Source organism: Sorex araneus, chromosome 6 (genome assembly GCF_027595985.1).
Source record: "Sorex araneus isolate mSorAra2 chromosome 6, mSorAra2.pri, whole genome shotgun sequence".
Classification (NCBI taxonomy): Eukaryota; Metazoa; Chordata; class Mammalia; order Eulipotyphla; family Soricidae; genus Sorex; species Sorex araneus.
The window spans coordinates 120032445-120046649 of NC_073307.1; the positions used below are offsets into that span (position 1 = coordinate 120032445).

General features: G+C 41.2%; 1 protein-coding gene across 1 annotated transcript in view; it reads left to right on the forward strand.

Annotated features, from left to right (window-relative positions):
* Positions 1-14205, forward strand: part of GTF2H1 (general transcription factor IIH subunit 1) — a 44548-nt gene that overhangs the window by 15206 nt on the left and 15137 nt on the right. The window contains exons 3-9 of the mRNA XM_055141407.1: positions 1965-2157; positions 3928-4093; positions 6309-6402; positions 8965-9114; positions 9444-9523; positions 10345-10472; positions 10579-10666. Coding sequence (XP_054997382.1) covers positions 1965-2157; positions 3928-4093; positions 6309-6402; positions 8965-9114; positions 9444-9523; positions 10345-10472; positions 10579-10666 — 899 coding nt within the window. The remainder of the gene's footprint in view (positions 1-1964; positions 2158-3927; positions 4094-6308; positions 6403-8964; positions 9115-9443; positions 9524-10344; positions 10473-10578; positions 10667-14205) is intronic.

Sequence of the window (14205 nt, forward strand, 5' to 3'; positions counted from 1 at the left end):
TAAAATTCTTAATTTTAATTTTTAAATGGAATACTGTTAGAAATTATCACGATTTTTAAGAATTTCCTAAGCTTTGCCACGTCTTGAGCTCACCGCATAGTATCTCCGTTTACAACTTGGTTTCTGTGGTGAAAATGCTGCTTCAGATAATGATGTTCCAAACTAGCATTTGCATTACAGTAGACTGCCTGCATTAACATTTATCTTAAATGAGAAACTAGCAGTATGCCTTTGCAAGACTCACAGTGATTATACTAGTAGATACTATAAAGAATATGCCTGTCTCCTTAGTTCTCAACAGTTCTTACTAGCTATTGGTGAGGGAAGTGAGTCCCCCAGACTTTAGATTGACTATTTGAAAGAATACCTTTTCTTAAAGAAGCTACTAAAAGCTTTTAATAAGAAATTGCTGAAGTGAAAATCGGAAGTTTAATTATCTTGTTAAATTAAATCTTTGGAAATAGCCTCTCAGGGGAGTAAGACCCTAAAATAGCAACTGCTTAGGGTCCGGGTAATAGTACAAGAAGTGGGGTGCTTGCCCTACATGTGTCTGACCCAGACTTCCATCCCTGGCGCCACATATGGTCATCTCAATCCCGCCAGGTGTGATTCCTGAGTGTGGAGCCAGGAGTAAGTCCTGAGCACTGCCAGGTATGGCCCAAACAGCAACTATATAAAGAGCCTAAAAGAGATCAGTAATTTGGAAGATTGGGGTAATGGGATAGACTGGATTATAGTATAGTTTTTTATAGAGATGTATAGATTATAGTATAATTTTTTCATATTGTCTTAACATAGTATTTCATTCAAATTAATTGATCTGAAAGCATCTTTATAGCAAAAGTTCCTGCTTATTTAAAAGGGCTAGTGATTGATTTGTGCAGAGCAGTGATTCATGCAACCTGAAGTCACCCAGGTATGGGCCAAATACCCTCCATCTCTCTCTCTCTTATAAAGAAGACAAAACACTGCTATTGCAGTGAAGCCCATTCTTTAGAATGTAAGTTCTCTAGATCAAAGTATGTTAAGTGTATTGTCTTTAAATGAGCTTATATGAAATTATCATACACTGATGAAAGCTTTGCTTTCTTTTGTTTTGGGGTTTGTTTTGTTTTGTTTTTGGCTTTTCAGTCACACCCAGCAATGCTCAAGGATTACTCCTGGCAGTGCTCAGGGGATCTTGTGGTTGCCTGGAATCCAAACCTGGGTTGGCTACATGCAAAGCAAGTGCCCTACCTGCTGCACTATTGCTGCGGCCCTGCTTTATTTCTGTATGCATTTATTCCTTAGAAACAAAAAGTCATGTGTTATATTAGACTTCACCACACTCATCAAACATTTTCAGTAAGATCAATGCATAGGTGGTGATATTTGTATTCTACTCTACCATCTAAGAAAGCCTATGGGATCATCTCCTGCTTTTAATTTAATGAGTCTAAATTTGATTATTTGGTTTAAAATGGTTATACCAGAGTTCTCGAGTGTCAAGTTACATATTTCCCTTTTTATTTGGTAGATAAGCTAAGAACATGTTTTGCAGTTTTTTACAAAGTGATTTTATACATGAATCATAATGTTATTAATTTAAATGGTAATTTGAGACACCTCTTAAAAGCAGATTCAGTATTCCTAGTTGCCTCTTCAAAAAGCTTTAAAGAAATTTCCTCGGTTGAATGGAAATAGAAACTGTTTAGTGCATCTGGACATGTAAAAGTAAATGGAAGTGCCACACAAAGGAAGGTACTAAAGAAGGTAGCAGAGAATAGTGAGCAGTGATTTTGCTGAATGTGCTCTGGTTAAATGGAATTACTTGGAAAGAGTGCATTTCTGCAAAAGCAACAAGATTGGAATAAGGCAACTAAAGCCCAAAGGAATTCTGAATCTTCCTGTAGAAGTGACCTGTATTATATGGCAATGTCTGTGTTGTAAGTTCCTCACTTAGTTAGCCTTCTACTTCATTTTAGGTCAGAAAATTAGTCCAGAAGGAAAAGCTAAAATTCAACTTCAACTGGTCCTGCATGCAGGGGATACAACTAACTTTCATTTTTCCAATGAGAGCACGGCAGTGAAAGAAAGAGATGCCGTGAAAGATCTTCTTCAACAGTTGCTACCTAAATTCAAGAGGAAAGCAAATAAAGAACTGGAAGAAAAAAACAGGTGAAAGACAAGGAGAATCACTTTCTGATTAGATACTAGGTCTCTTTGTAAAATAATAGTTTTGTTACTTGTCACCCCTCAGCTTCAGCTGTGAAAATACAGGAAATTATAGGCTCTGATAGTTTCACCTCTGAGCTTGGTTCCCAACTTTATATCTACTGCTTGACTTTGAGCAAATTAGTATATAAACTCAGAAGTCAAGTTAGCTCCTCCTATCTAACACCTGAATGAAAGAACAGAGATTCATTAGTACAAAGGTCTTTCTACCACAGAGAAGATACTAAATCATTGTGTGTTTGTGAGTAAAAAATAGGAAAGAAACACTATAAGTGTGTTGAGAAAGGGACTAAGAATGTGCCTCAGTTGTAGAGTACTTGCCTTACATGTGTGAGGCCATGGGTTTCATTACTAGGACTGCAAAAAAAGTTAAAGCGTGTAAAATGAGAAATTTTTTAATGAGATAAATTATTCTATCACCAACATATTTCTGACCTCCTTTACTTACAAACTTGAAGTTCTTACCACCATGAAAAACGAATTGTCTCTTTCCCACTCTCTTTTTTTGTGGAACAGAGTATAGTACATTACATACATAGAGAACTTTGCATTTTTGGTATATCACATACACACAATGTCCCATTAATCACCGATTTCTCGGGCGGGCTCAGTAACATCTCATTTTGTCCTTTCCTTGAGATCTTAGAAGTCTATCTCGACTTGGCCCTCCTAACGATGTTCGCTGGGGGCTCTTCAGGGTCAGGGGAATGAGATCCAGCTTGTTACTGGATTTTGCATATGAATACACCATGGGAAGCTTGCAAGGCTGTCCCATGTGGGCAGGAAACTCTCAGAAGATTGCCACTTTCTCCTAGAGGGAGAAGTAGGCTGAAGATATCTTTGTGGCCGCATGCTTCTGTGAGCTTGCTTTTAAGTCTCTCTGGATGTTGGCCATTGATGGGATTACACACACCTGGGTTCCTCTGCTGGTACCTTCATGCATGAGGCCTGTCTGAACGTGTAGAGAGGGGCCTCCAGCATGGGTGTAGCTAGGTTCCGGTAGTCTTCAGTCGCCGGGAGCTCTGCTTGGGGTGGGGAGGGAAGCTGGAGCCCATCCCCTCCAAGGGTCCCGGGGAAGCCAGGCGTGCGGGCAAGAGACTCTGCATCACTCTCTTCTGAGAGCTTGCTTTTTGGTATATAGAGACAAAATATAAAGATTCCATGCCCTCCAAACTGTTCAGAGGCTTGAGAGATAGTACAGAGGTTAAGGTCCTTGCCTTACATGCAACTGATGGTTTTGCCCCTTGGCAATGTATATAGCCTCCTAAGCACCACTAGACATGCCTCCCCACCGCTTGTCCCCCCCATCCCCCTCGACTATTTTAAATTCAAAAATCTGATTCCTAAGTTTCATTAGTTCCATTTATTCCTCAAAACAATACCTTTTTTTTTTCTTTCAAAAGAACTTAAAGGGTTTCCACTGCCCAGAGTCTAACAAAGTAAATAAGGGGTTGGGGGTCGGGTATTTGTGGGGGGATGTTATTTGTTTTGGGCCACACCCAGCTGTGCTTGAGGCTTTCTCCTGGTTCTGTGCTCAAGGATCTTCTGGTTCTGGGGATAAAACTGGTTGGCTGCATGCAAGGCAAGTGCCTCTCCCACTACTATTTTTCCAGCCCCCACGAAATGGTGTTTCATATAAGACTTCAAAAAATTGTTACCTCACTGGTATTTTATTGTAGAAGTTGAATATGTTCAATATATTCTGTCACCCAGGATGCTGCAAGAAGATCCAGTTTTGTTTCAGCTTTATAAAGATCTTGTCGTGAGTCAAGTGATCAGTGCTGAGGAATTCTGGGCCAACCGTTTAAATGTGAATGCAACAGAAAGTTCCTCCACAACCAATCATAAGCAGGATGTTGGCATTTCTGCAGCATTTTTGGTATGTGGCTTGTCTGCATTTTTGAAGGGGCAAAAAAAATGTTAAGCCCTGATATGTCTATTAATGATTCTTTTGTAAAATATAAGCATCTTCTCAAATTAATAGAAAATTTGTTATCCAGGCTATAGTACATGTACACAATGAAATACTATTCAGATGTAAGAAACAAAGTCATGCCGTCTGCTGCTACGTGGATGAATCTGGAGAGTATCGTGCTAAGTGAAATGAGTGAATTGAGTCAGAGGGAGGACAGACAGAATGAAGTTGTTCATATGGGGCATATAAACATAGTAGATGAATGACAGATGCCTGAAAACCCTAGAAAGGAAGAGCAGGAGGACTGCTTCTTGGTAGGAAGTTTGCCACTGAGGAAATGGGTGAGGAGCTAGGTTAGGGAGAGGACCACGAGGACAATGACAGGGGAAGTGGTCACTGTTTGAGGGCTGGAGGTTAACAGGAGAGATGTGCGTAATACCGTCAGTAACAGTACTGTAAACCACAGTGCCTAAAAGGAAAAAGAAAAATCGTGCCCACCATAGAGGCAAACTTCTGAGTGAAAGGGAAGCTGGGGTGTTGTTGAAGTAAAGGGGACACTGGTGAAGTTAGTGTTGAAACATTGCATGCCTGAAAATCTTGAATAATCATAACTTTGTAATTCATGGTGGATCAATAAAAAAAAATCGGAAGTACACCAAAAATTTAAAAAATCCCCTTTGACACTTACGTTTTTCTTAGTTTTTGTGCTAGAAATCATACAGAACTTTAAAATTAGACCAACGCAGTTATCTTTAATAGTTTCAAAGTTAGAGATCTCTGGTACCTATTTTTATGGTCGCTCTATTTTGCATATAATATATTTTAGAGAAAAATTCTAATATCTTGCATGTAAAACTGGAAGAAGGGATTTTGGGGGCTGGAGAAACAGCATAGCACATGGGGCTCTTGTCTTGCACAGAGTTAACCTAGGTTTGATTCCCAGCTCCCTGAGTGACCCCCAGCCTCAAGAGCTAGGGGTAAGGCCAGAGCACCACTGGATATGGCCCAAAGACTTTTTTTTTTTTTTTTTTTTTTTTGCTTTTTTGGGTCACACCTGGCGATGCTCAGGGTTTACTCCTGGCTCTGCATTCAGGAATTACTCCTGGTGGTGCTCATGAGACCATATGGGATGCTGGGGATCGAACCTGGGTCGGCCTCATGCAAGGCAAATGCCCTACTCTCTGTGCTATCGCTCCCACCCCCACAAAGCCTTTTTTTTTAAAAGAATGTAGTCTGTGGAACCAAAATGGTATTTCTTTATTTAAATTTCAGTGCCAGGCATTTTTGGAATCTTTCTTGGTACTTTGTAGTAAGTTAATTATGGCCATTTTTTAAGAAACCAGCCCAAGATTTTTGGTTTTTGGGTTTTTTTTTGGGGGGGGGGGGCAGGTCAGACCCGGCGATGCACAGGGGTTACTCCTGGCTCTGTACTCAGGAATTACTCCTGGCGGTGCTCAGGGGATCATACGGAATGCTGGGAATCAAACTCGGGTTGGCCACCTGCAAGGCAAATTGCCCTACGCACTGTGCTATTGCTCCAGCCCCAAAGCCAGTCCAAGTTTGAATAGGTTTTACAAAGTTTGTTGGTTTTGATTTTCGGGCCACACCCCTCAGTTCTCAGAGTCAGCTGTGCAATCAGGGATCACTCCTGGTGAGGCACAGGAACATACAGATGCTAAGGCAAACCTGAGTCAGTTGTATGCAGTGAAATGCTTTATTTGCTGCACTGTATATCTGACCTGGAATGTACTCTGATTGGCGACATGCAAGGCAGATGCCCTCGCCCACTCTCTGTCCTGTAATCAAGTTTTGAGTTCCCAAAGGCAGATTGCTAATTGCATTGAAACAGGAAGGTACGCATTGAACTTTCAAGAAAGCAGTTTGGGGCAGGATGGGAGAAGAGGCATCCCTGCAGTGCTCAGGGCTTCTGTGTCTGCACTCAAGGGTCACTCATGGTGGGCTTGGAAAACCATATGGGGTGCTGGGGATCAAATCTGAGTCAGCTGCCTGCAAGGTCAGCATCCTGACTATTGTACTATTGATCCAGCCCCTCAAGGAAGCAGATCTTTTTTAGGTCACTGTGCTTCCGTGAAACCAGGCCATAGTTCTTTGAGCCCTCCAGACTATCTCTTTAGTCATTTTCCAGTATTTTAATGAGTATGTGTTTTCTTTATTTTAGTCTGATGTTCGACCCCAAACAGATGGATGTAATGGTCTAAAATACAATTTAACCTCTGATATCATTGAGTCTATATTTAGGACCTATCCAGCAGGTAAGAAGAATCACTTTTTGCAGTTGATATAATATTTGCTTTTGTGAATTCAGCAATATATTGTTGGAAAATATAAGGCTTTTTCTTTATTCTTAATTAAGTTTGGTAAACTGTGCTAATTTAGTCAGTGCCTGGTAGATATTAAGGGTTTAATAAATAATATGCTGTCTTTTACTTAAGGATGTGAGGACTTTGCTTTTCTTTTATTTTTGGCCACACCCTGCAATGCATAGGGATTACACCTGGCTCTACTCAGGAATCACTCCGGGTGGGTCTCTGGGAACCATATGGAATGCCTGGGATCGAACCCCGGTTAGCCACTTCAAGACAAGCACTCTATCTGCTGTACTATTTCTTCAGTTCTGATCTTTGATATTCTTTTCATCAGTGGTTCTTCAACTTAATCTTGCATGTACCTGAGCAAGGTGAGTCAGAGACATCACTGAGTCGATAGCTTTAACTCAGAACATCCTTTTTGCTGCCTTCAGAGTGAACTCTAAAGCCTTTTGATATTTTCACTCATTTAATCAATATAAGTATACTATAAAGTAGGTACTATTACTACTCTCATGTTAAAGATACAGAAATAGGGGCCGAAGCGATAGCACAGTAGGTAGGGAGTTTGCCTTGCACTCGGCCGACCCAGGTTCGATTCCCAGCATCCTATATGGTCCCCTGAGCACCACCAGGAGTAATTCCTGAGTGCAAAGCCAGGAGTAAGCCCTGAGGATTGCTGAATATGACCCAAAAAGAAAAAAAAAAAAAACAGATAAAGAAATAATTTTTATTCACACAGTCTATGATGGGCATTGAATTTCACATTTTAAATTAGGACTCTACCTCAAGAAACCAGGCTCTTAAACACTTTGTTCATAGGACTGTCAGCTTGTAGAGTGCTGAGATCTTTATTTTCCTAGCACTCACTTCTTTGGGTTGAATGCCCAGTCGTGTAAACAAATAAGCAACGTAGTTCTGCTCCTGCACTAGACCCTGCGGAGTAGAGTAACTAATTTCCCTCACCTTTGCAAAATACTGACCAGCTTCATGGCCTCCTGATACTCAGAACTGACCCCAGGCAGAAAAATGAGCTTTTTTGCATAACTCAATGTCTTTACCAAGTGCCACTGTGTACTACTTAAGACTGGTGAACCTCCTTAGTCCTCACCATCATTGAAAATGCCAGTGAGTGTAGAGGCTCATTCTACCTGCAGAATGGCACAGTATCCTTCCTAGAGACTGAGCGCCTACCCCTGGGGACCATGACTTGAAGCACTGGGTGACCAAGAAGGTGCTGGGTGCTGTCTATGCACACGTCTCTGGATGACTGCATCTGTCTGGAAAATACCTCTCTGCAGCCCAGTTTGAGAGCCCCAGTCCATGCCTACACCTACAAGTGTTCTGTTAAGGAGATTGCCCCACGGTGTCTGTCTCTAACAGTCAATGTGATGACGTCCTTTCCTGGAGACCAGAGTCGGGAAAAGGCTCTGTCAGCCTCAGTGCCATCAGCAAGTGTCCTCTGCTGCAGGCCTGGGCCCTGATCTTCTCCTGTGGCCAAACTTTGTAGACCTGTACCCTGAAGACTTGGGATAGAAAGAACAAGCACCTGAAGGCTGCGCAGGAGGTGTGCATCAAGGGAGGCCAGTGCTGCAACCAGCAAGTCCTTCATCTCGAACTTTTTTTTTTTTAATTTGGACTTTTTGGAGCATCGCACCCAGAAGTGCTCAGAGCTTGCTTCTAATGGCTCAGGGATCACTCCTGTTGATGCTTAGGGGACCATATGACGGATTCATTTGGAGTAGCCACGTGCAAGGAATACCTCACCTCTGTCCTAAGTCTCTGGCCCTCTAAACATGCATTTTAAGAAGAAGTAGTCTAATGCTGCCTTCAAAACTCCAAGCCTCCACACGCCACCCCCCCCCCCACTCTCTTCTCTCATTCTTGAAGAAGGAAACATTTTAGAGTCCAGGCTACTACTTTTTCGTATCGGTGACCCTCCCTTGTGTTTTGTTACGTGGTTTTGTCTGTATATATTAGTTTTCATCACCCTTTCCAGCCCACTGCCAATTGCTATTTAGTTAGAGAAAGGAGGGCAGCAGATTAAAGAAACTGGTGTTTCTCTTTACTAAAACTTCAAGACCTATTCTTTGTTAAAAAAAAAAAAAGTTTCCTTTTCAGTTGTGGCACTGTCACACTATCCACCCGCTATGCTCCCAATTTGCTCCAGCGGGTAACAGTAATGTCTCCATTGTGAGACCTGTTGTTACTATTTTTGGTATATCGAATACGCCACGGGTAGCTGTCCAGGCTCTGCCATGCGGGTGGGATACCCTCCGTAGCTTGCCGAGCTCTCCGAGAGGGACAGAGGATCCTTTGCAGTTAATATTTATAAAAATAATCCGTTACCTAACGTCTCAATTTCTGTATTATTTATATTTAGATTATTCTATATAGTATACAGAGTTCAGCTTTATGATCTGCTCAGTTTTGCTCTTAGTCAATTTCAGCTTTCTTGAGTTTTAAGATGGAAATTCAGTTTGTAATTGTTATGGTTGTTTTCCACAGTAAAAATGAAATATGCAGAAAACGTTCCTCACAACATGACAGAAAAGGAATTCTGGACGCGTTTTTTCCAGTCCCATTATTTTCACAGGGACCGTCTGAATACAGGGTCAAAGGACCTCTTTGCAGAATGTGCCAAAATAGATGAAAAGGGTAACTTTATTCCAGATACTTACAGCTTTGGTGGGGAGGGGAGGGGATGCCCACGCGGTTGTAAGGGGAGGGGTTTGGGGCCACAGCCAGCAGTGCAGAGAGGCTGGCTGCTCTGTCACTCTCGGTAGTACTCAAGGAAGTGTGTACAGTACTGGGGAGCTATTTAGTCAGCTGCATGCAAGCCTTAACCCGTCTGCTATTTCTCCAGTCCACAGTAGCATTTAATTTGCTGTTTTCTAATTTTTGGTAGGTTGTTTTTTGTTTGTTTGTTTTTCCCCTAATGCTGAAAAGGGTAAGGCCTGATGGATTTTTTTTTTTCCATTTTCTAGGGTTAAAAACAATGGTTTCATTAGGAGTGAAAAATCCACTACTTGATTTGACAGCTTTGGAAGATAAACCATTGGATGAAGTGAGTAAAATAATTTTGAGACAAAAACAGCTTTAGTCTTCAAAGCATGTGCTGTCCAAATGACCTCCATTCCTAACCCAACATTTCTCACTTGCAAAAGTGAATTTGTTTTGGGGGCCAGGGTGATAGGACAACGGGTTAGGTGCTTACCTTACACATAACTGACCAGATTCGGTCCTAGGCATCCTATATGGTATTCCCACCCCCGCCCACCAGGAGTATTCCAGAGCACAGAACCAGGAGTCAGCCCTAAGCATCACCAGTGTGGTCCAAGAAACAAAAAAAATTTTGCGGTGATCTTGTTTTTGGGCTGTAGAAATTGCTCAGTGCACATACGATGGATCTTCATCTCCTTGGTGCTCCAGGAAATAGTTTTAAATCTCCCTTCTATTCTCTATTGGGATTAATCACTTCCTTTCCTATGGCCACTGTAAGTCTCAACTGGACTTAGAGCCCAGCATCCCCTAACTAGTATTTAGGCTCCCTTGCACGCAGGGTCTAATGCACTGTATGTACTCAGGACATACTGAAATGTTATCTTAGTCTTTGATGGCCCGCTTTATAGCACTTGGAAAAGTTGACTACCTTTCCTACATTAATACTCGACTGAAAAAGTGAGTAATTCTGAGTTTGAATCCATGTCTTAGCTGTATAGCCATTTCATACTGGTTTCGAAATTGCTCTGGGAAAAAAGTGCAGTTTAATGCAGAGTTTCTTGTAAGGTTAAAAGGAATTATCTGTAGTGTCATTTATTTTTGAATGTTAACCTGTATTTTCTGTTTTTAAAAATGTGACAGTTTTAATCTAATTGTTTCTCACAGGGATATGGCATTTCCTCTGTGCCATCGACTTCAAATTCCAAATCTCTAAAAGAGAATAGCAATGCTGCCATCATCAAGAGGTTTAACCATCACAGTGCCATGGTTCTGGCAGCAGGTCTCAGGAAACAGTTAAGTATACATGCAAAGATGTCATAGCTGGACTTCTGAGATAGCTTTGTAGAGTTGTTACATTCTGCTTACACTTTTTTTAACTTTTTTTTTCTTTATATTAAGAGAAGCACAAAATGAACAAAATGGTGAGCCCAGCGGCATGGACAAAAATTGTGGAGATGCAGATTGCTTTCAGCCCGCAGTCAAAAGGGTACGGGGAAAATATCTGAACTGTTTACAGCTCAGATTTTACCAAATAAATTATATAACTGCCCATACTTTATGTTCATCTTTAATTATTTCAAGTGATTGAGTTCTTCTGACCACAACCTTAAACATTCCGCTTTCATTGTAGAACACTTTGAAGTGCGCTTCCTCAGCCTTGGCTTGTTTGTTTGCTGTGGACTCAAGATTAACTATTGGGCTGGAGTGACAGTATAGTAGGTAGAGTTTTTGCTTTGCATGCAGCCAGCTTGGGTTCTGGCTGACCTGGGTTTGATCCCCAACACCCCATACGGTCTCTTGAGCACCGCCAGGAATAATTCCTGAATGCAAAGCCAGGAGTGACCCCTGAATATCTCTTAGTATGACACACACCCCCAAAAAATATAAAAGATTATAAGCTATTATTTTCCATTTTCCCTTCATGTGTACACATGGGCTGGAGTGATAGCACAGCAGGTAGGGCGTTTTCCTTGCACGCGGCTGACCCAGGTTCCATTCCTCCGTCCCTCTCAGAGAGCCCGGCAAGCTACTGAGAGTATCCCTCCCACTTCGCAGAGCCTGGAAAGCTACCTGTGGCATCTTCAATATGCCAGAAACAGTAACAAGTCTCACAATGGAGACATTGCTGGTGCCCACTCGAGCAAATCAATGAACAACGGGACGACAGTGCCGTGCTACAGTGTACACAAACACAGATGCTGATTTATAATTTTTGTCTTCTAGAGGGTATTCAGTAAAGATACTATGACATAATAGGATTTTGTCTCATAGTAAGCCTAGCTTATCTGGAAATTACCTCATTATAAAGAAATTTGACCAGGGAGAGAGCTTAATGAGCTAGAATGCGTGCTTGGCATATATAGGGTTCCAAGTTGAATCCTCACACTTTATGGACTCTTGAGCATCACCGGGGGTGTGTATCTTCTGCCATTTATTTCTGGTTATAAATCTACATGTGTATATAATAATTAAAATTATATTTTTGTGGGGACCACACCCAGGGGTGTTCAGGGCTTACTCCTGGCCCTGCACAAGTGCTCTGCCTGCTGTCTGATTGCTCTGGACCCAGCCCTAAAAAATTAGCTTCTCTGGGGCTGGGGATGCGGGTTTCGTTAGGTCATACCTGGTGTTGTGCAGGATTTTTTACTCTGTGCTCAGGATTCACTTCCATTGGGGCTTGGGGGGCCATATGGTGGGGTACCAGGGATCAAACTCAGGTGCGCTATGTGCAAGGCAAGTGTTCTGTCTGCTTTACTATTGTTCTGGCCCTATATTTTTTACTTATACATATTTTTTTAATACATGTAATTTTAAAGTAAATTTTCCATATATTAAAACATTTTGTTCTATGAAGTATAGACAACTTCTTGGACAGTCTCTGTTAGTCTCCAGCTCTGCCAGATTATTCTGTTCTTTAATATGGAAGCAACCCTGGTAATGCTCGGGCCACCAAGAACATAAGGAAGGGTGCGGGTGAGGGAATATAGGACCATGTGGTTGGCCTCACACAGTCTACCCTAATGATCACATCACAAGCCCTTGTCTAAATATTTTTTTTTTCCATTCCCAATTACATAAACAAATGAGAAAGATTTCTTCATGGGCCAGTAGACTCTTTATTCATATTGTAAAGGTTTATGCCCATAATTTTACTTCTAGGTAGTAGAAGATACCAACAGTGAGATACAAATATTCATTACAGTATCATAGTAAATTGCAAACATTTAGTATCTTAGGTACTTTCATATAATTGATACTGACCTTGCCACTAATGAAAAAATTAAAAGGAGTGTTAGTTTTGGCTACACCAAGTGGTATTCAGTTACTATTCCTGGCTCTGCTGGAGGTCCTTATGCAGTGCCTGGGTTCAAACTGGGGTAGGCAGCATACAAGACAAGCGCCCTAACCCTTATACAATCTTTCCAGCCCCAATCACTAATCTCACTAGTGAGATTAGTGATTGGGGCTGGAAAGATGTAAAAGAATTATGTTTAAAGAATAGACTAAGGGCTACAGAGATAGTACTGCAGGTAGGGCACTTATTTCCCTGATACACAGGTTTGGTCTTCAGCACCTCATATGGTCCCCTGAGCATCACCAGGAATGGTAAGCATCACCAGGAATGAACACAGCCAAGAGTAAGCCTTGAGCATTGCCAAGGTGACCCAAAAACAACAAAAATACTGTATTATAACTTTTCACTGTAAAAAGAACCTGACAATCATAGAGATAGCTCAGTGGGTGGGAACGTGTGCTTTGCATGCATGTGGCCCAGGTCTGATTCCTCCATACCACTTAGAAATCCCCAAAATAGAAGTGGCCTTCCTCTTTGCCTGATACTGTCCCACCACCATCCCTCTTCCCCCAGACCCTGCCCAAAAGCCAACTTCATAAGCTTTAATAAAGACTTATAAAATTGTATTGAATTATTTTCTGATCATAAAGATTTTTTTCTTTATTTCATTATGTGTGTGTTTCAGAGGGCCTCCCTGTGATTCTTGGTCAACTGGGCCTGGTACTCGTGACCCTCCAAAGCTGAACCTAGGGTTGGCCACCTACACGGTGTTGGTTAATCCCTGTGCCATCTCTCCAGTCCTTAAATGTGTTTATTTCATATAATTCAGTACATTCATATTTCTGCAGGCATTATATATGCTGTTGAATTTTTTTCATACGCTTTTTTTTTTCCTTGTACTGTGAGAAGTGTAAATAATAGGTTAAAAAATATCTGTGAAATGATGCTTTTTGTCTTTGGAGGCTTGGTCATACCCAGCAATACTCAGGAATTACTCCTGGCCACACTCATGAACTATTCCTGGAGGTGCTCACAAGACATTTTGGGATTCTGGAGGTTGCATCTGGGTCGGCCACATGCAAAACAAATGCCCTACCCGCTGTCCTCTTGCTCTGTCCCCAAAAGGTTTTTCTTTTCTTGTTTTTTTGTTGTTGCTGTTGTTTTGTTTTGTTTTGTTTTTTTGCCTTACACTTGCACTATTATCTTTCTGATTCTTGGTAGGAAAGGTTAGCAGAACCATAGAGTAACCCAGTCGCAGTATCTGATCAAAGGCTGACCTTACATTGTCTTTCAAGTCATTCGTGGTTTGCTGTGTTTTCCAAACGGCTTTATTAATAGATGAGATTCAGAAGTAACGAGTCCTTATATTTAATGACATTTTCAATTAAGTATGGTGCTTGGTTGATTTAACACGCATTGATAGAGGCTTAAGATTTGTATCATGGGAGGTTGGGTATGAACATGGTTAAGGTAAAGGGTAGAATTGAGCTTGCTGACATGAAATGCAATGAAGACCTCAATTTGTCTTGAAGTTAGCTAAAAGATAGGCTGTAAAACTGAGAAAGTAGTAAAAAATGAAATGCTGAGAGCAGGTAAACTTTTGCACTCCAAAGGGATTCAAAGGGATTATTCATATTCAACTCTTGAAATAAGGTCCTTTTTTTTTTTTAAGGTTCAGATTATTACACAGTCTTAAGAAACTCTATTTTTACTTTTAAAATTTTATCTGT